Source organism: Oncorhynchus gorbuscha, linkage group LG17 (assembly GCF_021184085.1).
Source record: "Oncorhynchus gorbuscha isolate QuinsamMale2020 ecotype Even-year linkage group LG17, OgorEven_v1.0, whole genome shotgun sequence".
Lineage (NCBI taxonomy): Eukaryota > Metazoa > Chordata > Actinopteri > Salmoniformes > Salmonidae > Oncorhynchus > Oncorhynchus gorbuscha.
Window position 1 is genome coordinate 10,896,903 of NC_060189.1, and position 27,803 is coordinate 10,924,705.

The window sequence follows — 27,803 nt, forward strand, 5'->3', positions numbered from 1 at the left end:
TTTTTTGGGACACACATGCATTTATTAGATTTGTATACCCAAATGTTGAAAACATATCAAAAGGGTATGCAACGCCGACAATAAAATACACCAAGACAAGCTGCTAAATACAATAAGTAACAAAAACATTCACAACATAAGTCATAGTATTTATCTTTTCCTCCACTACTCCTCTATGCATCATACCCTACACAGTACAGGTCCTATTCAGTAGGAGGCATACAACTATCATTATCCTTAAAACAATCAATACAATGCACTGTAGGCTACAACATCGTAGCAGCTAGAATATGTTTAATAGAAAAATACATCAGGAGTGAAACAGTGCTAATGCTAGCTAGGGATGGATCAGCGAGTGATTGGCTGTCGTCCTTTGTGGCTTATTGGCTGCTGATCCTTCTCTTCAGCCCCTCCATCCATTTAATGTTAGGGAGGTGGACCAGTAACAGGAAGGTCGCTGGTTCAAGTCCCGGGCTGGGCGACGATAAAGTGGACCAGGGTTAGCATTACACCTTGTGTAGTGTCTTCCTACTGGAATAAGACTGGGAACCAGATCTGTCCTCCCAAAGAGGCTTTCATTACCTTCAACAACCAGATCCTAGCATGAGCCTGTTCAAACAGCACTATGGTTAACTAGTGGTGCTGGAAGGGACACGAAACGAGCTGAGAGTTCCATTGGAGGTTCCACTTAACTGCATTGACTGTCGAGGGATGAGGGGGAACGATGCAGGATAAGAGATGTGCCCGAGACATGACTGGTGCTGGCTCGGTCCTTTGGGAATGTGCAGTTTGTTTGTCCAGAAACATCGATGGTGGTTAAACATTAACACAAAATGACAGGCAATTTTTTTTTTACACCTTAGTTAGCGGGAGTCACCGACATCACTTGAACATAGAAGGACACTGGTAAAAGGGGCAGGGTTCTAGACACTGGGGGAGGGCTGAGGGGCGGCAGTCGGCGTGGCTTGTCGGGGGAGGGTGTACATGGCGCCCAGGAACTGGTCGGCGATGCGTCCTGCCTCTCGCAGGCCGCTGAGCAAAGCGCCGTGCACCGTGGCCGGGTAGTTGCGGATCGTGTGCTCGCCGGCGAAGAACAGACGTGGGACGGGCTGCGAACGAAGGGGGGGGAGGGTGACAAACATATCAACCAACACAGAAATATGAGTGTTCCCATGTCAGAACGACTTGGGTTGCTAAGGAGGATGAGACTTTGCAAATATGCTCTGGTGGTTCCGGGTATGTTTTTTAAATATAAACTTGCGCTAATATCCAGTGTTCTCATTGGCTTAGAACAAGGTGAAGGTTCTGATGATGTAATAGATTGGGCTTTACACTCTTTATTCATAAGGACAACATGCATGTATGCAAAATAATGTCGGGGTCGGGCCTTTGCCACTCCATTCACTATATACGAATCAAAAGTGGGATGCCAGTACAGAAATAAGTAGTGGAGTGTGTTATTAGGGGTTCAGCAGTGATGGTGACACCTTATCATATTTGATCTGGTTCATTATTATTATACTTATTTCTCAGGTCCGCCATTTTGAGAAAAACTCTTCTGGCAACAGATTCTTGCGTTTGAAGATGTGCATCCATAGATGTAATATACCAAAGTTGGTGCCGATTGGTCCAGTGGTTCTGGATAAGAATACTTTGAAAGTAGTCAACCTCATTGAAAATGATCAAAAATACATAAAATCGAATTCTGATATTTGGCTGGGTTTTTCTGTGACTTGGTGGTGACCTAACAATCGTCTGTGGAGCTTTCGCTGTAAAGCATTTTTGCAATCAGACACTGTGGCTGGATTAACGAGAATTTTATCTTTAAAATGGTGCCTAATAATACTTGTATGTTTGAGAAATTTGATTTATGTTGATTTGTATTTGGCGCCCTGCAATTTCATTGGCTGTTGGCAAGGGGTTCCCTGTTCCCAGACAGGTTAATCACAAAGCAGAGTACTGCACAGAAGTAGCCTATTCCTGGACCTGAAAGCACTTTGAATGGAGATTTTCCACTGACTGTACTTATTGACCCAGAACTGGGCTTAATTTGTATCTGGGAAACTGTCTCGTAATGTATCGTATGTGTTAGTAGTCCCATGTGTTACCTGTGACGCTCCAGGGATGGCGGGACCGGGGGTGATGGGCTGGGCCATGAGGTCATAGTCGTTACCGGAGGAACCGGCCGCCACGTACGAGTAGGAGCCCCGTGCCCAGGGGTCGGCACGCCAACGCGTCACCACCGTTTCCTTGGGCTGCCGTGACATCAAAGAAAAGACACAGTTTCCATACCGATATTAGATTCCAGTAAACATGGTTGGGTAACACTAGACAGTTCCAACACGAATAACTACATATGAACCATTTTTTTATGATGTATTTGACTGGTGGTTGGAAAGGACTCAACTATAGAAATGGATATTATGATTCAAGTTTACGTTACGTGGTGGGAGGACCGGTGGCGGCCATATTGAGTGTTATTCTATTTTTATGTACAAAACAAGCAAATTCACACATACCTGAGGTACAGCGCTGCTTCCGAAGATACCTTTAAGGATGGCAAGGCAGCGTCCGACAATGACGTCGTCGCTGATGTTCTCCATGATGCCGGCCGCCTCTCCGGCCATCAGCGCCAGCAGTATGGGGGCTGGGGGGGACACATGGGTCAATTTCGCAGTAACACTGTCAAAAAGGCAGTTGTGTAAAGTAACTACGTAAAAATACTTTAAAGTACCACTTAAGTCATTTTGTGGGGTATCTGTACTGTATTTTATTTAACTAGGCACGTCAGTTAAGAACAAATTCTTATTTACAATGATGGCCTAGGAACAGTGGGTTAACTGCCTTAATTCAGGGGCAGAACGACAGATCTTTACCTTGTCAGCTTGGGGATTCAATCTAGCAACCTTTCAGTTACTGTCCCAACACTCTAACCATTAGGCGACGTGCTGCCACAACTTTTACTCCCCTACATTCCTAAAGAAAATCTGTACTTTATACATTTTCCCTGACACCCAAAAGTACTTGTTACATTTCAAATGCTCATGCAGGACAGCTAAATGGTCCAATTCACAAACCTATCAATATATCGCTATGACAGACATACTAAACACAAATACTGCGTTGGTAAATTATGTCTGAGTGTTAGTGTGCCCCTGGCTGTCTGTAAATAACAAGCAGCAAGACAAGTGTACCATGTGGTTTGCTTAATATGAGGAATTTGATGGATGGCATTTACTTTTATTCAAGTATGACATTTCAGTTATTTTCTCACCACTGTACTTAAGTACATTTAAAACCAGATACTTTTAGTCTTTTAATGCGTGACTTTCACTTGAGTCATTTTCTATTAAGATATACTTGAGTAAAAGTAAAGATGACAATTGAGTAATTATTCCACCACTGAAAATGTAATATTAATTTAGAGAAGGAAATTCTGTCAAAAAGACAATGTGTGACTATATCCAAATATCAACGTCTAACTCAGTTGCTTATAAATCTATCCTCTCCTTTATCTGCCACGGGAGAAGACTTGACAATTGAAAACCACATGGTGGAAGAAGCTTATCATCAGGCTGGCTTTCACCTGATCAGTGCAATGAAGGAGATCAAAACAGACTAGTTCACTGTGCTCACCTTTAGGGCTGGGTGGTATACTGTATTTTACATGGACTGGTTTGAGTTTTTACTTTACCTTCTATAATGGTATTTCAATGTTTGGTTTGTTAAATGTGATATGCCGTGTGTAATGTCCATTTTTATAGTTGACTTTGCTACTGGAGTCATCTCTCTCTCTCTCTCCATGCCGCTTTCCATAGATTTAGCCCCGCCCCCTGACACTCAAGGAGCACATTCGTTTTTCCTTGAGCACGAGACACTTGCATTCCGTCTGCATGGTCAATGCAGCACATGCAACAATGTTGATGACAACAATCCTGTTTTCACTTTTCTTCTTAATATAATTGCACTATCAGTTTGTCTTGTCTTAATAAGTTGGGCCTAAACCTTGTTAGCCACTAATACTAGTCGCTAGGTAGCTAATAAATGTACTGAGTCAGAGCAAACATAACTAGCGATACAGCCTGATAATACCAGTGCATGTTTTTTGTGCAACAGTATCTTCTAAATCAAAGACGAATATGTGAAGCAAGAACGTTAGCTACATGAAGTTGCTCAGAGAAAACATTCAATGTAGCCAAAGATTAGAGTCCCCTAGGAAACACTTGTCAACACTTAGGTTCCTACCCTGTCACAATAACTCCCTGGCATTTTTATTTGTTGTCAAGTCAAACACTGTTTTCAAAGTGCCCACTAATTATATTCTAAATTTAGAATTTGAATAATCATTCAATTTCAAATGATTCCAAGTGTTTTGCTCTAAATCACAATGCAATTGCAACATTTGGTAAAAAAAATAAGGCCTAGATTGTTTGCCTATATCTAGCAGCACTACGTGTCAGTGTGGAAATTCTCAAATGAGTGCAGGAAATTGTGAACTTATTATTATTAAAAACAAACTATTTTTTGACCATGAAATTATATTTTGTCCATATCACCCAACCCTACTCACCTTTGTAAAGGTTCCAGAAGAGGAAGAGTTCTCCCCTGCTGGCTGTAGTGCTGCCCACATGGCCAAACAGGTTCACACTGGGGTCCCAGAACACACGGTCAAAACACAGCACCACCTGGTGACGGGAGGAACATACATCAGCATGAGTGACTCAATACACCACACAGATACCAGTCTATTCAGGACAGTTTCCCAGACACAGTTTGGAGTTGAGCAATGAGTCAATAAATTGGGCAGGGAGCCAGAGATTGAGGGAAATTCTGAGCTCTAGTCCTTTCTGATGACACTAGTGATCAGCACGAAACCAGGAGTGTCAGAAATCAGAATTTAACTGTTTTATAAGGAGACACCAAAGGGAAAATTGGAACCGGACCAAATGTGAAGTCTGAGCAACTGCATTTCAACATCGTTCTGCCCCACAGTATTAAACGCAACTGAATTATATAAATCTCTATTGTTCCAACTGCCTGTCCTATATTTGTGAGAAGTTGTTTAAGACCCATTTCACGCACAATAATCTTTTCATATGCAAACGCTGTCATTAGAAGCAGATTGCTCCATTCAAGTGATCCAGAGACGGAGCTCCCTCTGGTGGCCACGAGGGGCCACAAACAGGTCTCATTGCATAATAATGCCGCATTTTCTGCTGCAGCCGAATTAGCAGATTGAAACTGCAGTAGATGATGCACATCAGGGCTCAGGAAGAAAAGAAGAGGAGCGAGAGAGAGTGGGGGAGGACTCTTATCTGATCACTAACAGATTTCCAAAACACTCACTCACCCGCACACATTCCTCTCTCCCTGAATTGCTATAAAGCAGGATAAATAGCTGTGTTGGGGAGAGAGGTAACCTTGTACTTTTTATTTTATTTTAAATGGAAGCCATAAAGAGTTGGCTACAATTCCAATTTCATCCTTCAGAAAATGTAGAACAAATAATATGGCTGAAATCCAATGTACTAATACAAATGTATAAGGGACGTATCATGTTTATGAAGGACATCGTAAATAAGGACTGTGAAAGTGTTACACCAGCAATTCAAGGTGTATGGAGGTGTATAACCAACTCATCGCAGCTCTGGCACAAAAATGGAAGAGGCAATTGCTCAAAGTAATGAATTGGTTTTGTCTGCCTCCAATGAAAAACCATCCATGGCTTAAAATGACTAGTATAAATCCTCAAATGTATCAGTTAAGGTCGATAGGTTTGACAAATACGCTGCATAAAATCCATGACAGTTGGGAACAAGTCTAAAGGTCCCAATACCATGGCTACGGGTTTATGAACTGATTTACAAGTGACGCATCGAGCCGTTCTTTTCAATTTAAACTATTGTATAAAATTCTCGCCACAAAAGGAATTCTTAATATATGGAGCGTTGGACTGTCAGCTCTGTGCAGACTGCCATGAGGGAACAGAATCAATAGATCATCTCTTTTGGTGCTGCTTTTGGCATCAGGTCAAGGAGTGGTTGTTAAGTCATAATGTCTGTGTTCACATGGACCTATAAACAGTACTGTTAGGAGATCCGGAAAACTATAATCAATCAATGGGAAATATGATTATACTCTTAGGTAAAGTGTTTATTTTAAGAGGCACTCTGTAGAAATGGTCCAAATAGAGGTTCAAGACCCTCGTAAGACATCAGTAAAATAGAAGGATGTGTTGCAAAAGTAAAACGGTAATGTACTGGGAAAGATGGGTTTGTCTGAACTAAGACCGGAGTGATTCATTGATGAGCCGATACACTTGGAGTCCAGTCCAATTTTTTTTTTTAACTGTATATATATTTACACACACACACACACACACACACACACACACACACACACACACACACACACACACACACACACACACACACACACACACACACACACACACACACACACACACAAAAGATTGGACATCTACTCATTCCAGGGTTTTTATTCTTCTTTTTTTTTTTTTTACTATTTTCTATATATTGTAGAATAATAATAAATAATAATGAAACCCTAAACTATGAAATAACATTTGAGATTCTTCAAAGTAGCCACCCTTTGCACACACTTGGCATTTTCTCAACCAGCTTCATGAGGTAGTCACCTGGAATGCATTTCAATTAACAAGTGTGCCTTGTTAAAAGTACATTTGTGGAATTTCTTTCCTTCTTAATGCGTTTGAGCCAATCAGTTGTGTTGTGACAAGGTTGGTGTGGTATACAGAAAATAGTCCTATTTGGTAAAAGACCAATTCCATATTATGGCAAGAACAGCTCGAATAAGCAAAGAGAAACAGTCCATCCTTATGTTAAGACATGAAGGACAGTCAATCTGGGAAACTTTTAAAGTTTCTTCATGTGCAGTCGCAAAAAGCATAAAGCTCTATGATGACACTGTCTCTCATGAGGACTGCCACAGGAATGGAAGACCCAGAGTTACCTCTGCTGCAGAGGATACGTTAATTAGAGTTACCAGCCTCAGAAATTGCAGCTCAAATAAATGCTTCAGATTTCAAGTCACAGACACATCTCAACATCAACTGTTCAGAGGAGACTGTGTGAATCAGACCTTCATGGTCGAATTACTGCAAAGAAACCACTACTAAAAGGGCACAAATAAGAAGAGGCTTGCTTGGGCCACGAAATGACGAGTCCAAATGTGAGATTTTTGGTTCCAACCACCGTGTCTTTGTGAGACACAGAATAGGTGAACGGATGATCTCCACATGTGTGGTTCCCACCGTGAAGCATAGAGGAGGTGATGTGATGGTGCTTCGCTGGTGACATTGTCTGGCACACTTAACCAGCATGGTTACCACAGCATTCTATAGCGATACACCATCCCATCTGGTTTACGCTTAGTGTAAGGGCTATTTGACCAAGAAGGTGAGTGATGAAGTGTTGTATCAGATGACCTGACCTCCACAATTACTCAACCTTAACCCAATTAACATGGTTTGGGATGAGTTGGACCGCAGAGTAAAGGAAAAGCAGCCAACAGGTGCTTAGCATATGTGGGAACTCCTTCAATACTGTTGGAAAAGCATTCCAGGTGAAGCTGATTGAGAGAATGCAAAGGGTGGCTACTTTGAAAAATCTCAAATATAACATATTTTGATTTGTTTAACCCTTTTTTAGTTATTACGTTACTTCATAGTTTTGTCTTCACTATTATTCTACAAATGTAGAAAATAGTCAAAATAAAGAAAAATCCTGGAGTAGGTGTGTCGTTTGACTGGTACTGTATATCCACAGTGCCTTCAGAAAGTATTCACATCCCTTGACTTGTTCTACATTTTGTTGTGTTACAGCCTGAATACCCCATAATGTCAAAATTATATTTTGTTAAGATTATTTTTTTTAGATACACTGAACAAAAATATAAACACAACATGTAAAGTATTGGTCCCATGTTTCATGAGCTGAAATAAAACACCTTAGAAATGAGCCTTTTATGCATCTGGAAAATCTATCAAATTTTGTGCACAAATTTGTTTATATCCCTGTTAGGGATCATTTCTCCTTTGCCAAAATAATTCCTACACCTGACAGGTGTGGCTGATTAAACAGCATAGATGCACCTTGTGCTGGGGGCATTAAAATGTCCAGTTTCGTCACACGACGCCACAGAAGTCTTAAGTTGAAGGAGCATGCTGTGATGAAACATTTTATGTTTGTGCTTTTCTAATAACCAATTCGACTGTGTTCTTGCAAGTGACTGATTGATCGTGCCTTGGAGGGAATCCTCACTATCAGTATCTGCAATCTGGCAATACGCCCAGAACATTGTTTGAGAACGAAAGGGATATTTCAGTTTCAAGGTCTCAGCTTGGAGAGAGGTATTGTGAGGTATTGGTCAGTCACATGCATAAACCAAACATTAATGATGAATAAGCTAAATCATGCAAATATAACTCGTCTTATATACTGCTTACACAGACACCTAACGGGACTGCCCTGGCGGAGCTCACTTCAGACAGGCACTTTATGCATCTCCAGCATGCTGTTAATAAAGAATGATTCATTTAAGGTCGACTTTGAGTGTCCCTGTGTAGAATGTCCACGACAACGTCATTGTAAATTCTCAAAAATCAATTTAAATTACATGTTGTAATGCAACAAAACAGGGAAAAACACCAAGGTGGGGTGAATACTTATGCAAGGCACTGTATATATTTCATTTCCGTTTTTCAACAAGTCCTCCAACCAGGGGAGAGTGGTGCAGGGACATAATAATAAAAACCTTGTTCTCTGCACTATGTCCAAAACCCCCAGGCTGAATAATGCTTGATACAATGGAATAAAGATGCTCATGTAAATTGATAGGGTGACTGAATGAGTGAAATACATGTCTTAACAGCGGGAGAGATTATCAGAATTTTACTTCACTTCCTGGTAGTTTAGTATCAAGTGAGCCAAGAGGCTTTTCATCTGTTCACGTCCATTATTACAGCAGCAGGCTTCTCACTGAAGGTCAAGTTCCTTCTTCAAGGACACAGCAGCAAGACTGCAAAATGAGTTTTCCATCCATCTCAGTCCAGATGGGTAGAAACACAGAAAATAACAGACACACACCAAGACAACAGAGACACAAGATGTCACAGCACCCCAGTGAGGGATTTTCAGTACCTTGTTTTAGCAGCAAGACTCCCAAAGGACTTGTACCTCAGTACAAACACCAAACATAACAAGAGAGACGCAAAGTGTTACAACGCCAATTGGTGTCCTGTACCTTGTTGAGGTTTCCAAAGCCCATCCTCTGGATAGCTGCGGTCTTCCACTCGGGCAGGGGGGGGACAAACTGCACGGCGGGGGGCTGTTGTTTCATGACACCCAGGGGTAGGGTGCACAGCACCGCGTCACACTTGTATATGAACGTCTGGGTGGTGGAGCGCGTGTTGACTGCTATCACCTCACAGCCTGGAGATATACACATGGTTAGTCTAGTTTAACACACATAAACAAGACGCACAGAGTGACAAACAGAGACAGCTACTCACACACGTCCTGTACACTTACCGGAGGCTGTGTACCGGACCTGCCGTACTGCAGTGTTCAGTTTGATGTCCAGGCCCTCGGCCAGAGCCACAGGGACACAGGAGTAGCCGTTCCTCACTGTCAGGTGGCTGCCTGTGAACTCAAAGTCGTCGTCCTGGACAGGAGAGGGAGGACAAAACAAAATGTGGGTTATATATGGTTTACAGGGACTAGAAAACATTCAAACGGGCTCAATGTCAGTTATGTGTGGTTTATGGAGACTAGTCTGGTGGTTTGAATGGCCTAGATTCAACTGGACCTGGTGTCTAATAGCAGTTTATAGTAAGTGCATACTGATGTCATCATCTGATCTAGTGTGGATGTGCTTACTAGGAGAGAAGTGCCAGGACAAGACAGATTGGTTTAGTGGAAGGGCAAGAAGAAATCTTAAAGGTAGACTCAGCAAGATGACGTTGCAATGAGCAGCACCGTAGATAATGAGATGCGCGTGATTCCATCCTTTGCTCTCAGTCACATAGTATCTGCGCTTCACGCTGCTACAACCTGGTAGCTACTGGAGCAAAAGAGCTGACAAGTTTAGCCTCGAGCTTCAACGCTCTTAGCTGTTGCCAAAATTCACCCGATATTGTGTTCACTTTTAGTATGCAACTCATCAAATCAAATTTATTTATATAGCCCTTCGTACATCAGCTGATATCTCAAAGTGCTATACAGAAACCCAGCCTAAAACCCCAAACAGCAAGCAATGCAGGTGTAGAAGCACGGTGGCTAGGAACTCATCTCGCTAAGTCAACCTTTAATGAGTGAGAATGAGTGGGAGTGTACCTGGTCCCAGTGCTTGAGCGAGAGGGTGGAGAGGGGTGTGGCATTGGCGAATTCCAGGTTGGCAAAGTGCCAGTCGAGGATCTGTCTGTCTCGGGATGACAGGTACACGTCACTGTGGAGAGAATATCAGAGGGTTAGATAAAGAAAGGATGGATGCGAACACATCAAGCCCGCTCCCAGACCCGCCTGTAGCCCGCTCCCAGACCCGCCTGTAGCCCGCTCCCAGACCCGCCTGTAGCCCGCTCCCAGACCCGCCTGTAGCCCGCTCCCAGACCCGCCTGTAGCCCGCTCCCAGACCCGTCTGTAGCCCGCTCCCTGGTCCGTCTGTAGCCCGCTCCCTGGTCCGTCTGTACTTCTTGCCTACTCCAATGTCATTGCAAAGCCAAACATTGGCATGACAATTCCATAAAGAGCTGGCAAGAGAGCAGAAACAACCTGGCACCCAGGCTAGAGCACACCCACGCTTAAACCTCTACGGAATCTGTGTCCCTAAACCGGGACGGTTGAGCTAACATGCGCTAATGTGATCAGCATGACATTGTAAGTAACATCAAACCTTCCAGGACATAGACATGTCTTATATGGGCAGAAAGCATACATTTTTGTTAATCTAACTGCACTGTCCAATTTACAGTAGCCATTACCGTTGAAAAACACCAGGCTATTGTTTGAGGAGAGTGCACAACAACAAAACACGTATCACGGCAACTGGTTTGATACATTCACCTCTGAAGGTAAATAATGTACTTACATTCAGTAATCTTGCTCTGATTTGTCATCCTGAGGGTCCCAGAGATAAAATGTAGCATAGTTTTGTTTGATAAAATCTATTTTTATATTCAAATGTAGGAACTGGGTTGTCCAGTTTGAACCCCTGCTGTCTCTAGCTCTAGACCCACCCCGCCCGGCCATCTAGATGTGTGAAAGTTAGTGTATAAGATAATTATCCATCATGTATGACATTCCTGGCAGTGTGTAAACTTAATAGTTGTATTACCATATCATGTTTGTATGATCTCTATAGTTATGTACTTGAAAATGTGTCAATTGACCAATTCGGCCCATTTGGGCAGACTTGATACAAAATATTGTCAGGTTTTGCAATGCTTCACTGGATCAATCTGAAACTTTGCACACACTGCTAAATTGAGCCTAAACTGGAATATTATATTATGGCCTTCTGTGTTTCAAATATGATGGACCAAAAAAAAAATGAAAATGGGTCCAATCCTTAAGAGGTTTTAAGAATACGCTGGAGTTCAGGGGAAATAGGGCCACAACAGGCCTTTACACTGGAGTTCAAGGGTTAAAGGTTTACCTGGGTGGGTTGGCCTCTAGCTCCTGGAGCTTCTCCTCCAGTTTGACCTGCGACTCCACCAGCTCATCATACTCCTACATGAGACAGGGGACAGCAAGGTATAAACACTGTGGGACATACAGAGGTGTGTGTGTACTGTACGCTAAGTGATATTAAGGGAAACAGCGGGGTGTATGTTCTGCGCTGCATACACCCCCAAAGGAGGTTCTAAGTCAAGTAGGAAGGACAGCAGCTTAGTCAGTTAAACGGGCTGACTCACCCTATCCAAATTTCACCACTTACCCCTGCAGCCACCAGCTGGCTGACACGGCCTAAAAAATATGCCCAACTAAAACGAAAACTCCACAACCTTCTGCCCAAGGCTTCCCCGACCATGACCTAGCCTCTACGTGTGTATCAAACACGCTCTCAGTGTGTGTGTGGACCATTTCCAACCAGACAGACCAGCCTGAGTCACGCCTTAGAAGTGGCTTTTTCAGGAGGCAGTCGACCGAGGCAGTCGACAAGTTCAGACAGCAGCTGTGTTTAAACTTGCCTCCTGAAAGTACACGTCTGAGGTGAAGCTTTATCTGTGGCTTTAATGACACACCAGACAAGGCATTAGACCAGTCAAACACATGCTGCTGAAACGGTCTGTTTTGCTCAGAGCTAATGCCATTGTCACAACTTATATAATTTTTTCGTCTCTATCCTAACATTCTATTGAAGTCTAATTCTCACTTAGTCGTGTGTTGATGTCAATAGGAGGCTGAATGAAAGTTGGACTTAGGTATCAAGTACACTTCTTTGTCCTTGGCTTAATGGCCCAAATCCAATCTCTCCATTTGTTACATTAACATTATTTCTGTTAAAGCTCTTAGGCTGCGTTTAAAACAGGCAGTCCGACTCAGATTCTTTTTCCACTAATTGGTCTATTGGGCAAACGATCTGAATTAGGCTGCCGGTGTAAACGCAGCCATAGTGTGACAGGCAGCAGTCTATAGTCATTAGTCTCTATATTTCTCCTTGCAAATCAGTTTACTCAAATGAAGAAAATACTTGAATGGAGGAGATCCTTGCTACATAACAACCACAAAAATTACAATGGAAAGTCTTTATGAGTTGATGGAAAGTAATTCAAGAGTGAGTGGTAGAGAGCCTAGGCCTTTACTGTAGCTGCAGGCCATTCTACTAGTCGAGCTGCTATTTGGAGTTCCAGTCTACAGAAAACATACTCTGATAATCACATCAAAGTGGCTTAAAATAGGTGTGATTCAAAACGCATACGTTCATAACGCCTTTAATTGAATCAAATTGTGTCTGGAGCCTAGAAATAGATGATTGCTCCTGCTAACAACTCCAGCTGTTAGATTTATAGCTTATCCACATGGTGTGTGAGTCGAGAAAGTACCACACCACAGAGGAATGGAATTAGTTTGTTTTGGAAAAACAAATAAGTAAACAGGACAGTAATCAAAGTAATGTGTCATTAACTGCTTGCAGCCTGAAGTCATTTGTATGGAACAAGTCAATTGAGGTGATGAAGATTTCAATCGCATTTTGATCCTATCCACTTCAAAAACCACCATTATCAATCATCCCTTAATCCATTTTCATCTATCCTTCCTCTGTACCTCTACTCTGCCTCTACTGTAGGGTGGTGTGACTGAGAATGTGAGTGGTTGACTTGTGGTCTCACCTTGCAGAGTGCGGTCAGGTCGCGGTGCTTGCTCTTGACCAGGAACTCAGCGGTGATGTCTCTTGGGGGCTTGACCTCGCTGGCCTCCTTGTGCTGCTGATGCAGCTCTTTGACCCTCTCCTTGGTACCCACCATCTGAGGACATGAGGGAAAGCGAGAAAGGTAGATATACAAAAGAGGAGAGGAAATATTAAAAGGGGGGACAAAGTACATCTACAAGCAAGCTACTCTTGTTGTTATTTTGACCTGAGATAGTGGCTCTCATGGTCACCTTGTTCAACAGCTCCTTGAGATCCTCTTGGGTCTTGACTATCTTCTTCCAGTGTTCTATCTGCTCATCTTTCACATGTTTCTCCTGCAACCTATTGGATGATACCAGACAAAGAACACCTCAGCCTATTGGACGTTACCAGACAAACAAACACCGCAGCCTATTGGACGTTACCAGACAAACAAACACCGCAGCCTATTGGACGTTACCAGACAAACGAACACCTCAGCCTATTGGATGTTACCAGACAAACGAACACCGCAGACTATTGGACGTTACCAGACAAACGAACACCTCAGCCTATTGGACGTTACCAGACAAACGAACACCGCAGCCTATTGGACGTTACCAGACAAACGAACACCTCAGCCTATTGGACGTTACCAGACAGACGAACACCGCAGCCTATTGGACGTTACCAGACAAACGAACACCGCAGCCTTTGGACGTTATCAGACAGACGAACATCTCAGCCTATTGGACGTTACCAGACAAGCGAACACCTCAGCCTATTGGACGTTACCAGACAAACGAACACCTCAGCCTATTGGACGTTACCAGACAAACGAACACCTCGGCCTATTGGACGTTACCAGACAAACAAACACCTCAGCCTATTGGACGTTACCAGACAAACGAACACCTCGGCCTATTGGACGTTACCAGACAAGTGAACACCTCAGCCTATTGGACGTTACCAGACAAACGAACACCTCAGCCTATTGGACGTTACCAGACAAGTGAACACCGTAGCCTATTGGACGTTACCAGACAAACGAACACCTCAGCCTATTGGACGTTACCAGACAAACGAACACATCAGTGATAATAATGTGCCATTGAGAAAGAGGGATACTTTTTCAAATGAGAAACAAAATACAACCACTATCACAGAATTTGAACAAGTTGCTTGGCCGTTAATCTCTAGTGGGCAGATTCAGCACGTAATCCGAAGAATCTGTCGCTACGGGATGCGTAGGTTTTGGGTTTTTGACGATTATTTGGGTATATCAGGATTGGGTGAAAGTGGTGCTTAAACTTGAACTGCTTCGCACGTGTGGTGAAATTAGTGAAGAAAACTCCCAATTTCTAACACGTATGGACCCAGAACTAAATCATGCAGCTCACCAAATTGCCCAAGATTTTATTTCTGGGTTAATTGAGATGACCTGGCCAACGGGCCAAACACTTACTGAATGACCACCTCCAGGGCCTGTCCCAGAGACACAGGCTTGTTGTTAAGGAAGTTGAAGTCCAGCTGGTGGCTGAGGTAGGAGGTGGCCTCCAGCAGACGGTTAAACTCCTGCTCTACCATCTCATCCTTCTCCTTGGGCACCTGGGGGAGCAGTCATTCATACAATGACATGTTAAGAATCACCCATAGGATTACAACATTTGATACTAACAATTTGATGTCAATCATGAACATGAAGTCAGCAGGGAGGGCAATCCAATTTAGAAAGCAATCCTTATTTTCTCTGCAGAAAGAAATTAACCTAAAGGAAGTATCGTTTACCATTAAGGTATCGGATTGGAAGGGAAAAAAAATAGCTGACTACAAACATACTACAGCCAATTGAACCAGACACACTCAAGAACAGACCCAGTTCTATTACGGTCTACTACACAGTTTCTTCATTGGGAACTGACAGCAGATTTGACGTTAATTATTAACAATAGATGAACAATGTTATCATGTAGTAAAACAATACATACACTTGTGCATCGTTCGCCCTTTAGCAGTCAGCCAGGAGATGAACCAGGAGGTGAACAAGGGAGGGATTGAGGCCAGGGGTCAAAGAAATAACAAATTAGATAAACAAAACACAAACTTAACATTAAACAGATTTGAACCACACTTGAAAATGACAATTAGCGTCCCCTGCAGGAAAGGAAAACAGTTGCACGTGGTGTGAGAAGCAACCTTACACATGTCTACCACCCGTGTGAACTTTGTCATATTCATTAGGGACAAAACAGAAGAAAATGGACTGAAACAGGGAGGGACTACCTCAACATGTCTAATAAGAAAGGCTTATTTAAATTGTTTTGCCCTAATGAATACAACCCTGGCCTGAAAATAACCCCAAACATTGTACCGCTGCATGACAGAGAGGAGGGAGAAAATTATCATTCAGAAAGGACACTGCTGTTTATTTCCAGTCTAACAGTATTACATTGGGAGAGTGCGGTATCAACCTGGAGAGGGCTGAGCTATTGGGCAATGCTAGGATAAACGCTAACTGAATCCACCCTGTTAAGCAGCTAACTGAATCCACACTGCAGACAAAGTGAAGGGCCCTGCTAACACAGCACATAGTTGTGTCCTGAATAAAATCTAAACATCTTCAGCACAAATAACAAATGGAGCAAGTTAACATAGGGGAACGAGAACCAAATAGTGATGTACCCAAATAGTGATGTGTACAATAGCAGTAGGTTCCACTGGTAATAGGTTCCAATGGTAATAGGTTCCAATGGTAATAGGTTCCAATGGTAGAAAGTTGCATCTGGAGTAAGCAGACATTTAAACTGCTGAAACCGAGCACGCTTGCACGAGACACCAACAAGCCAATGTAGGCCTCATAGAACATTACACCAAAATGTATTGTCATATCTACACACAGGCATTCCACTTCAACTGCAGTTCATTGGCATCAACGGGGAGCGTGGCCTAAACCTCATAATGCAAAGTAAGTTAACTAAATAGTTAGCGATGCAACACTCACAGCTTGACCGTTTGCTTCGTACAGAGGGCACTTCTGTTTAATCTTGGCCAGCTCCATGTTGACCTGCTTACTGACCACTGCCATGGGATTCCCTCCTAGAACACACCAGATAGAACATCAGGATATAGGCCTACACAACCATAGAACCATCACATAGCCTCCATTTCAACTACAAGGCATGTCACTGTTTACTAGCCTGGCAGATCACTTGATGATATCTATTGTGTACATATTATGAACACACAACAAGCTGAATATGAACAAACTTGATATCTTAGGAATCTCATCGTCCTGATATTCATTAGTAGTTTTTGTATCGTTTTTAAGAAACTGGAGAAAAGTGGTGAACAAGTATTGTTTTTGCCTCTCCTGTCCTATCTATTCAGACTACATTTGATTAGACGACATTGAAATGGTCAACACCACCCTGAACTGGTGAGAAGCTGTCCTAACAGGAACATTGACAAATTCAAAGTAGAGGTATCATGAAGTCAATAGATTACATTTACATTACATTTAAGTCATTTAGCAGACGCTCTTATCCAGAGCGACTTACAAATTGGTGCATTCACCTTATGGCATCCAGTGGAACAGTCACTTTACAATAGTGCATCTAAATCTTAAAGGGGGGGGGGTGAGAAGGATTACTTATCCTATCCTAGGTATTCCTTAAAGAGGTGGGGTTTCAGGTGTCTCCGGAAGGTGGTGATTGACTCCGCTGTCCTGGCGTCGTGAGGGAGTTTGTTCCACCATTGGGGGACCAGAGCAGCGAACAGTTTTGACTGGGCTGAGCGGGAACTGTACTTCCTCAGTGGTAGGGAGGCGAGCAGGCCAGAGGTGGATGAACGCAGTGCCCTTGTTTGGGTGTAGGGCCTGATCAGAGCCTGCAGGTACTGAGGTGCCGTTCCCCTCACAGCTCCGTAGGCAAGCACCATGGTCTTGTAGCGGATGCGAGCTTCAACTGGAGGCCAGTGGAGAGAGCGGAGGAGCGGGGTGACTTGAGAGAACTTGGGAAGGTTGAACACCAGACGGGCTGCGGCGTTCTGGATGAGTTGTAGGGGTTTAATGGCACAGGCAGGGAGCCCAGCCAACAGCGAGTTGCAGTAATCCAGACGGGAGATGACAAGTGCCTGGATTAGGACCTGCGCCGCTTCCTGTGTGAGGCAGGGTCGTACTCTGCGGATGTTGTAGAGCATGAACCTACAGGAACGGGCCACCGTCTTGATGTTAGTTGAGAACGACAGGGTGTTGTCCAGGATCACGCCAAGGTTCTTAGCGCTCTGGGAGGAGGACACAATGGAGTTGTCAACCGTGATGGCGAGATCATGGAACGGGCAGTCCTTCCCCGGGAGGAAGAGCAGCTCCGTCTTGCCGAGGTTCAGCTTGAGGTGGTGATCCGTCATCCACACTGATATGTCTGCCAGACATGCAGAGATGCGATTCGCCACCTGGTCATCAGAAGGGGGAACGGAGAAGATTAATTGTGTGTCGTCTGCATAGCAATGATAGGAGAGACCATGTGAGGTTATGACAGAGCCAAGTGACTTGGTGTATAGCGAGAATAGGAGAGGGCCTAGAACAGAGCCCTGGGGGACACCAGTGGTGAGAGCGCGTGGTGAGGAGACAGATTCTCGCCACGCCACCTGGTAGGAGCGACCTGTCAGGTAGGACGCAATCCAAGCGTGGGCCGCGCCGGAGATGCCCAACTCGGAGAGGGTGGAGAGGAGGATCTGATGGTTCACAGTATCGAAGGCAGCCGATAGGTCTAGAAGGATGAGAGCAGAGGAGAGTTAGCTTTAGCGGTGCGGAGCGCCTCCGTGATACAAAGAAGAGCAGTCTCAGTTGAATGACTAGTCTTGAAACCTGACTGATTTGGATCAAGAAGGTCATTCTGAGAGAGATAGCGGGAGAGCTGGCCAAGGACGGCACGTTCAAGAGTTTTGGAGAGAAAAGAAAGAAGGGATACTGGTCTGTAGTTGTTGACATCGGAGGGATCGAGTGTAGGTTTTTTCAGAAGGGGTGCAACTCTCGCTCTCTTGAAGACGGAAGGGACGTAGCCAGCGGTCAGGGATGAGTTGATGAGCGAGGTGAGGTAAGGGAGAAGGTCTCCGGAAATGGTCTGGAGAAGAGAGGAGGGGATAGGGTCAAGCGGGCAGGTTGTTGGGCGGCCGGCCGTCACAAGACGCGAGATTTCATCTGGAGAGAGAGGGGAGAAAGAGGTCAGAGCACAGGGTAGGGCAGTGTGAGCAGAACCAGCGGTGTCGTTTGACTTAGCAAACGAGGATCGGATGTCGTCGACCTTCTTTTCAAAATGGTTGACGAAGTCATCTGCAGAGAGGGGGAGGGGGGGGAGGAGGATTCAGGAGGGAGGAGGATTCAGGAGGGAGGAGAAGGTGGCAAAGAGCTTCCTAGGGTTAGAGGCAGAAGCTTGGAATTTAGAGTGGTAGAAAGTGGCTTTAGCAGCAGAGACAGAAGAGGAAAATGTAGAGAGGAGGGAGAGAAAGGATGCCAGGTCCGCAGGGAGGCGAGTTTTCCTCCATTTCCGCTCGGCTGCCCGGAGCCCTGTTCTGTGAGCTCGCAATGAGTCGTCGAGCCACGGAGCGGGAGGGGAGGACCGAGCCGGCCTGGAGGATAGGGGGCATAGAGAGTCAAAGGATGCAGAAAGGGAGGAGAGGAGGGTTGAGGAGGCAGAATCAGGAGATAGGTTGGAGAAGGTTTGAGCAGAGGGAAGAGATGATAGGATGTAAGAGGAGAGAGTAGCGGGGGAGAGAGAGCGAAGGTTGGGACGGCGCGATACCATCCGAGTAGGGGCAGTGTGGGAAGTGTTGGATGAGAGCGAGAGGGAAAAGGATACAAGGTAGTGGTCGGAGACTTGGAGGGGAGTTGCAATGAGGTTAGTGGAAGAACAGCATCTAGTAAAGATGAGGTCGAGCGTATTGCCTGCCTTGTGAGTAGGGGGGAAGGTGAGAGGGTGAGGTCAAAAGAGGAGAGGAGTGGAAAGAAGGAGGCAGAGAGGAATGAGTCAAAGGTAGACGTGGGGAGGTTAAAGTCGCCCAGAACTGTGAGAGGTGAGCCGTCCTCAGGAAAGGAGCTTATCAAGGCATCAAGCTCATTGATGAACTCTCCGAGGGAACCTGGAGGGCGATAAATGATAAGGATGTTAAGCTTGAAAGGGCTGGTAACTGTGACAGCATGGAATTCAAAGGAGGCGATAGACAGATGGGTAAGGGGAGAAAGAGAGAATGACCACTTGGGAGAGATGAGGATCCCGGTGCCACCACCCCGCTGACCAGAAGCTCTCGGGGTGTGCGAGAACACGTGGGCGGACGAAGAGAGAGCAGTAGGAGTGGCAGTGTTATCTGTGGTGATCCATGTTTCCGTCAGTGCCAAGAAGTCGAGGGACTGGAGGGAGGCATAGGCTGAGATGAACTCTGCCTTGTTGGCCGCAGATCGGCAGTTCCAGAGGCTACCGGAGACCTGGAACTCCACGTGGGTCGTGCGCGCTGGGACCACCAGATTAGGGTGGCCGCGGCCATGCGGTGTGGAGCGTTTGTATGGTCTGTGCAGAGAGGAGAGAACAGGGATAGACAGACACATAGTTGACAGGCTACAGAAGAGGCTACGCTAATGCAAAGGAGATTGGAATGACAAGTGGACTACACGTCTCGAATGTTCAGAAAGTTAAGCTTACGTAGCAAGAATCTTATTGTCTAAAATGATTAAAATGATACAGTACTGCTGAAGTAGGCTAGCTGGCAGTGGCTGCGTTGTTGACTTTGTAGGCTAGCTGGCAGTGGGTGCGTTGTTGACACTACACCAATCAAGTCGTTCCGTTGAGTGTAATAGTTTCTACAGTGCTGCTATTCGGGGGCTAGCTGACTAGCTAGCAGTGTTGATTACGTTACGTTGCGTTAAAAGAACGACAATAGCTGGCTAGCTAACCTAGAAAATCGCTCTAGACTACACAATTATCTTTGATACAAAGACGGCTATGTAGCTAGCTATGTAGCTAGCTACGATACTTCAGAGTAAATTGTTCCTTGATAATAGGTGAGAGGAATGAGGCAAATTGGAAATGACTGTTTAAAGTGAGTTTCAATCATCTACATCCTCACCTGTACATGTATGTAATTGTTTGTGTCAAAAAAAAATTGCACGTCTCTGGTTCATCCTTACTAGGGTTGCAAAACTCCATTAAATTTGCCAGAATTTCTAAAAATCCCAGTTGGAGGATTTCCTGCTTATTCCCCACTGATTCTGGGGATCTTCCCATCTGGATTTCCTGCTTATTCCCCACTGATTCTGGGGACCTTCCCCACTGATTCTGGGGATCTTCCCCACTGATTCTGGGGATCTTCCCCACTGATTCTGGGGATCTTCCCCACTGATTCTGGGGATCTTCCCATCTGGATTTCCTGCTTATTCCCTCCCCACTGATTCTGGGGATCTTCCCATCTGGATTTCCTGCTTATTCCCCACTGATTCTGGGGATCTTTTCCATCTGGATTTCTGGAAAACATGGTCTTTTTGGGAGAGTTAGCAGAATTTTGTAACTGTAATCCTTACCCAGTCCTGTCACCACCATGGCCCCCAGATCAGCCACATAGTTGCCCTTCCGGAAGGTGGCCACTCTCCCCCCAACGCGGTCCTGAGGAGACAATAACCATATGACACAACTACCATAATGAAGAGGAACACCTTAACCATTAGCTGTTATACCAGGTCAAAACAGGACACAAGGCTGAAAATAATATATTACTGGTCAGTTCAGTATATTAGCTAATGGGTTGTGGTTGTGTTCAATTAGCACAAAACAGAAGAAATCCATCAGAGGCAGAGTGAAACAAACTTTCTGAGCTTGTCCAATAATAATGATTTGTTTTTCTACGGTTATTGAGCTCTGTTGACAAGCAATGTGCTGTTGACCCACCCTGGCCTCCAGTACGGTCACGTCCATGCCGAAGCTCTGCAGCTGCCGCGCGGCTGCCAGCCCAGACACACCCCCTCCGATGATGATCACCTTCCCCGTCTTCTTCGCTGCAGGGACACAGGAGAACCAGAGTGGTTGGCAATCACATCATAGTGATATGGGATGAAATCGATAGTTGCATATCGCAATATTATTTTTGACCGATATTAAATGGATGCTTTGGCTCCAAGTATCCATTTTTTTGTTGCTAGGTAGCGTTAGTTAGCCAGCCGTCTGTACCTGAGCCAAAACGGGTATTCCTCATCCCATCGCTTGTTCTCCATGTTCTTTTTAAATAGTGAGTCAACATGTTTTCAGCATTTTTATTTCCCTGACTGATCAAAACTCATTATAATACCATCTTGTCTCTCTGCAACAGACGTATAGTGAGCAATACGTTTTGAAAATTAAATCGCAATAAAATGAGTATTGAAATCGCAACACATATAGAATGCTGAGAATTGCAATACATATTGTATCAGCATCTATGTATCGTGATAAAATCGTATCGATAGGGATGGAAATTGACAAGGACCTATCACCTAAGTTATTTTGACACACATTGCTAAAAAAAATATACTTAATTTCATGAGGCATTTTTATCTTGTTACAATATCCCTGTTACACCTAGAGAGTTTTCCATAGTCTGATGCTATTCCATCTGGAACTCTCATGTTGTTTAGAGGTGTTACCAGACCTCACCTTCTTGACCTACCCTCGCTTAATCCAGTTGACTCTCCAATAGGGAAAATGTGTTTCTCCTTGCTCCCTCAGAACAACAGCTCTATACGTGCTTTATTTCAAAGGGATATTTTATCCATCCCTTACGTCACAACTTACTGGAATACATTTGTCAATAATATCTGTTGGGGAAAAGTATGTTTATTACCACACAAATACCCGCTTGTTAACAAGGTCAAAGAGGTCTCTTTCAGAATGATCCATAATATTACCCATCCAGAAACAGTTTTGCATTTATTTTGGCATTGTCTACATGTAAAAAAAAAAATATGGAAAAACATTCCTAGTTTTATAATTGTTAATATTCTTGATGACTTTTGTTCTTTATGGGAGAAGGTGCTCCTCCGTTTCCTTTACTATAATAAGGATAAAGAAAAACTATTTTACCTCAAATCTAATTGCAATAATGGACACTGCTACACCGCTTTGCTTTATCTTGGCCAGTTTGCAGTTGTAAATGAGAACTTGTTCTCAACTAGCCTAGCTGGTTAAATAAAGGTGAAATAAAATACAAATATTCATAAATGTAAATTTAAAAAATAACTATTTTGTGTTTTCTATAAATGAATTTAAGCAGTACATTAAGACCATTCTACAATCTTCTAATAAGAAAGCTGTTAAAACAATCAATGTGCGTTTCTTTTAAGGTCTTTGTATAATCTGTAATTTGTTGTACCCTGTAGCATATGTTGGTTTTTCTGTAATAAAATTAAAAATTAAAAAATATACAAAAAGTAAAAAACAAAGTCAATCTCTCTTTTGGACCTTCAGTCTTAAAAGGGGCAGAGTCCTATTTTCAGATCTTTTCAAAATGACATATGTCACAAACAAAAACAAGGTAATTAATACAAAGCTAATCTAATGAATCGACTAATGACTTGCATTGCTAAATTATTACACAGCTTTTAAATACATTGCATAATAACCAAATGTAGCCTATATATAATAGCTGAATATAGAGAGAAAACATGCCAACCTATAGGCCCTGCATGATCCCAATGCATTTAAGAACTACACTATGTCCGGGCCTGTAGAAACTTTTGGCCAACTGGACCGACCAGGCCAGTGAGGAAAAAAAGTTAACATTGGATTCTGGCATGTTTCATATGTAGCCATGAAGTGGTGACGTAAAGGCTATATATATACTGTGCTTCGATTGACAAACAGCAAGCTTGACTCGTTTTATAAAAAAAGTGTTGAACTGACTGAATGAAGTCGATCTCATACAACCTTCCCATTCATAAATCTTACAATGCAGTTATATATCCACTGTATCGCATTGGGACAACTAAAGATCTTGTTTGTATTTTCCATATAAAGTGCATCAGGACTTGCCAGACAGTGACGTTAAAGTGAGGGACTAGTCAGTATCCGACTGAATTGAATCGGTAAGAGAGCTGTTCATTTGGCTCCCTCATGTGCATACCGGTAGGCTTTTTGGCGATTATCTACAGATAAATTATGAAAACATTAGATGCAGATGGTTAATCCTCCTTACTGCAGAAACAATAGGTAGGCTAGTGGAGAAATAACCTCACACTGGTCCAAAATATTATAAAAGAAAACAGATTTAATTGTTTTAAAACCTAATGATACATATGGAATTTTCAGATATTGATGCAGGGTCGACTGATTTAAATCTAAGTGCTGACAATGGAGTAATCAACTGCTGCTTTCTGTGTAGCAAAGCTTATGTTAAACACCTTCTTCATTCTTTAATCATCCCTGTATTGCAGATAGCTGAGAAAATGAACATTTGATAGTTGCTGATTGAAAATACAATCTAGCATTAGGATGTACCAGAGGACACCAAAATAAAGCTTGTTCAGCAAAAATCTCTTAACCCCTGATGTCTTAACCCCCCCCCTGAGCGGCTACTTTCTCTTTTGTCGGGCTACTCCATGTGCTTGTGGAAAACATTGTATATGCATGCCTAAATACCTATAAGTACCACTGGTGTGTTTAATATGCACATATCTAAATGAGTGTAGGCATTGTACATAAAGTTTATGTATCACGCAGATAGTGGAAAGCTAATATACTCACTTGGTAAAGGCTTGACTCTCTTGTAGATGCCAAAGTTGATGAGGCCGTGTCTCTCCAGGTAACTGTGTATCCTGTGCACCAGCACTGTATCACTGTTGTATGGCGCTTCAAGTTGCTGTGCTGTGGCTTCGAAGGTCAGCTGGATTTTCGGGTTATCGAGCCAAAGTTGGAGCTAGAATGGAGAATTCGCCACTACTTCAGACCAAAGCCCAAAATGTACAATATTCTCCAGAATGAAGCAGGTTGTGTTAATGCAGTGCGCGTGTGCATATGGGGCGGCAGGTAGCCTAGTGGTTAGAGCGTTGGACTAGTAATCGAAAGGTTGCAAGATCAAATCCCCGAGCTGACAAGGTGAAAATCTGTCGCTCTGACCCTGAACAAGGCAGTTAACCCACTGTTCCTAGGCCATCGTTGAAAATAAGAATTTGTTCTTAACTGACTTGCCTAGTTAAATAAAAATTTAAATAAATAAAATTCTCACCGTGCGGTTACGGATATACAGGAACACTTTCTGCGTCTGCTGGGGCCCGCTGATGATGTCCGGGAAGCAGGCGGCCTCCTGGGAGGTCATCCGGTCATGTGGGAGGCGGCTCTGGAACGCAGCTCCCTCCACGCCTGAAAAACCACCAACACACACTCACTACCTGCCCTTACACATACACACACACCTTTCGCTGCCCAATGTTACATTCACGCTCGCAGACACACACTTTCGCACAGTCCGACTCACACTCACCAGAAGGCTCCTCAGGCTCGCTGTCCGGCTCCTCCTCCACAGGCGGAGCCGGCGGTGGGATCACCTGCTTTCTCTCTTTTTCTGCCTTGGCGTTGCGCTCCTCCTCCGAGTAGTATTCGTCCTCAGACAGATTGGCCAGGCTTTCGTCCATCTCGCGGTACTCCACCTGCAACAATGGGCACAATAAACGCTCCATTAAAACCATGTTCCGGCTCACCTGAGATGAGGTCAATGGTCAAGCTCCCTGTGTTCCTCTGGTGTTGTTCACCACTAATTAGATGGCCATACAAAGATTGCTGTATTCTCAATAGTCATTCATTGTGCTCCTGGTCTAGGCATGTGCTTGTAGTGACTTATTCTATTTCTCTCTAAGATAGGGGGGACAGGAGTAATAGGTTTTTTACTTTTGATCGCTTGCGACGGCTTGTCCTGCGGCCCTCGGCCGTGTCCGGGTCCACACCCCCGAGGCCGGGAGGGTGGGGCAGCGGGGGTCCGCCAGGCTCCCCGCTTGGGGAGGCCCGCTCTTTCTTCTTGATCTCCATGGAGCCTGGTGCCGAAGCAGGGGCCCCAGCCTGGGCTGTAGCCTGGGCTTCAGGGGCCCGTTCAGCTCCCCCTGCCGCCGAGGAGGAGGAAGATGCGGAAGAAGAGGTACCTGCATCCGACTTCTTACTCGACAGCATAATGGAGGAAGACAGAGGTCTCTCCTGGAAAGTGGAACCACAAAAATAGGCATGAGACAAATCCATTCGGTGCTCTAGAGTTACCGTTGGTGATGTGATGCTCTAGGATGGCCAGTGTTTTAATTTTTTTACCATGTTGATCCATTGTGGTGTGATCAAAAATAATAAACGGCTATGAAGTTGCATATTAGCTGCATTTCGCAAATGACTAGCTGTTCAAATGTTTTAATTAGATAATTTTGTAGTTTACCAGCTCAGCTAACATTTCTCAGTCTAACTGAAGGTTACATTTTTATTCCAGTTTTTATAACTTTATTTGTCTGATTAAATGCATTCACATTCTCACTTTCTACATGGATAATATCCATATCATGATGAAAAAAATATGAAAAAGTGTTCTGAACAACTCCATAACAGCTAGCTAAATACATTTATATAATTTGTATTGTTGGAGCTTTAAATGCACCTGCTAGTCACGGGAATTGTAACGTTAGCGTGCCTAAGTACTGCACTACTAGCTAGATGCGTTGACAGATATGCATGATGACAAATGTAAGAGGACGCCACAATAACCTTGTCTTGTTTTACCCATTTCTCCGGGCACCTGGTAATATCCATTCAAACACTAAGAAATAAAGACAGAATCAGAAATATGGTCATGAACAACAGAAATTGAGAAAAAGTTAGCTAAATCCACGCAGCCAGCCAATCAGTCCTGGGCCCGGTTCCCCAAAGGCATCTTAAGGCTAAGTTCATCCTTAGAAGGTTCTATCTAGCTAACGATGAACTTAGCCTTAAGTTAAGATCTCCAGTTGTATTAGCTAACTAGGTGTTAGCAATTTAGCTAGCTAGCCATGTATCTATCTAGCTATTTTTAGGTAGCTAACTACTTCAGGTATTGTAATTGTATTTTAAACATGCAGAGAAAAACAACCGTTGGTATTAGTAGTTAGGCCAGCTAGCTATCTAACATGACTTGGTTCAACCATTCGCCTTTTTCGTAACTAAAAAAACATGTCGACGTACAGCAGCCAGTCAGTCGAGCTAGCAAGCCATTTGTATGGCTACGGTTAGCAAGCTAACCATCTTATAAAACCCAGTCTGACATTATTACTACCTAGCTAGCTTCTCTGACTTAACAAGGTCGATATTCCGGGTGTTGTATGTTGTACTACCCTCATCGGATTCACAAACGAATCGATGTATGTAGATAACTAACTAGTTAGCTAACGTTAGCAGGCTAACAATGAGTCTCAGCAGATGAACTGGGTCTGTATGAGCTAGTTAGCAACTAGCTAACGTTACCCGTGTCCGTGAAAACATTGCACTCCAATGACATGTTAGTAACGCTAGCTACGCTATAAAATAATATCGCATTTCACTATTCATGCGATACTGGGCCGTGAGATGAAAAGTAAAACAGAACTTGCTATATGCATAATATGATCATTTTACCTCTAGATCTTCGCAATTTGTCAACACAAAGACAACTCGTCCTCTCCCGTTGAATGATATGACCCGCCCCTCACTATCATCACATTGGTTAAGGAGGAGAACGTCTAAAAGCTCGTGAACGCAATGATTGGTTTTGAACATTGTCAATTACCAAGGAAGAGACGATTTTTTCAACGCCGAAAACTAACATGAATTGCATATTCTGTAGGCTACTAGTGCATTTGTTTTCAGAGTTAATTAAAATAATGAATTAATTGAAGTCCATGTAAATTCCATAGAGAAAGAAACTCACACTATGTGCACATAGGGTAGGTCACCAACAGAAAAATGGAGCAAATACATCCCTTTTAGTATCACTTGATCTATGCTGCTCAAGCAAAAGCATTCCATGAAACCATTACTCAAGCTAGAGTAACCGAGAGCATCCTGTCCGGCTTGTATCACCGCCTGGTACGGCAACTGCACCGCCCTCAATCGCAAGGCTCTCCAGAAGGTGGGGCGGTCTGCGCACCAACGTATCACCGGGGGTAAACTACCTGCCCTCCATAACACCTACAGCACCCGATGTCACAGCAAGACCAAAAAGATCATCAAGGACAGCAACCACCCGAGCCACTGCCTGTTCACACCACTACCATCCAGAAGGTGAGGTCAGTACAGGTGCATCAAAGCTTGGACCGAGAGACTGAAAAACAGCTTCTATCTCAAGGCCATCAGACTGCTTAAACAGCAATCACCAACTCAGAGAGGCTGCTGCCTACATTGAGACCCAATCACTGGGCACTTTAATAAATGCCACTTTAA

General features: G+C 43.8%; 1 protein-coding gene across 6 annotated transcripts; it reads right to left on the reverse strand.

Moving 5' to 3' along the window:
• Positions 1-27,079, reverse strand: LOC124001588 (lysine-specific histone demethylase 1A). Of its 6 annotated transcripts, none has more exons than XM_046308503.1 (21): positions 27,000-27,079; positions 26,118-26,169; positions 25,269-25,568; positions 24,865-25,030; positions 24,610-24,743; positions 24,129-24,300; positions 21,303-21,409; positions 20,939-21,020; positions 16,373-16,467; positions 15,360-15,377; positions 14,837-14,979; positions 13,644-13,734; positions 13,373-13,507; positions 11,695-11,768; positions 10,377-10,488; positions 9,573-9,705; positions 9,286-9,473; positions 4,571-4,685; positions 2,520-2,647; positions 2,109-2,255; positions 1-1,109 (listed from the first exon to the last, which is right to left on the reverse strand). In XM_046308503.1, the coding sequence occupies exons 2-21, from the start codon at positions 26,160-26,162 to the stop codon at positions 924-926; spliced, it is 2,571 nt and encodes an 856-aa protein (XP_046164459.1). In that variant the 5' UTR covers positions 26,163-26,169; positions 27,000-27,079; the 3' UTR covers positions 1-923. The 6 variants fall into 6 exon arrangements, with proteins under 6 accessions (XP_046164459.1, XP_046164457.1, XP_046164458.1 ...); XM_046308501.1 differs by having other exon boundaries at positions 24,859-25,030; XM_046308502.1 differs by having other exon boundaries at positions 24,865-25,033.
• Between the last annotated feature and the right edge of the window lie 724 nt (positions 27,080-27,803).

Coding starts and splice junctions, on each gene's coding strand:
- LOC124001588 (XM_046308500.1), bottom strand. CDS start 26,162: ATGGATATTACCAGGTGCCCGGAGAAATGGGTAAAACAAGACAAG. Junction 13,735..14,836: donor GCCCTGGAGGTGGTCATTCA/GTAAGTGTTTGG, acceptor ATCATCCAATAG/GTTGCAGGAGAAACATGTGA. Junction 10,489..11,694: donor CTAGAGGCCAACCCACCCAG/GTAAACCTTTAA, acceptor TTCTCTCCACAG/TGACGTGTACCTGTCATCCC.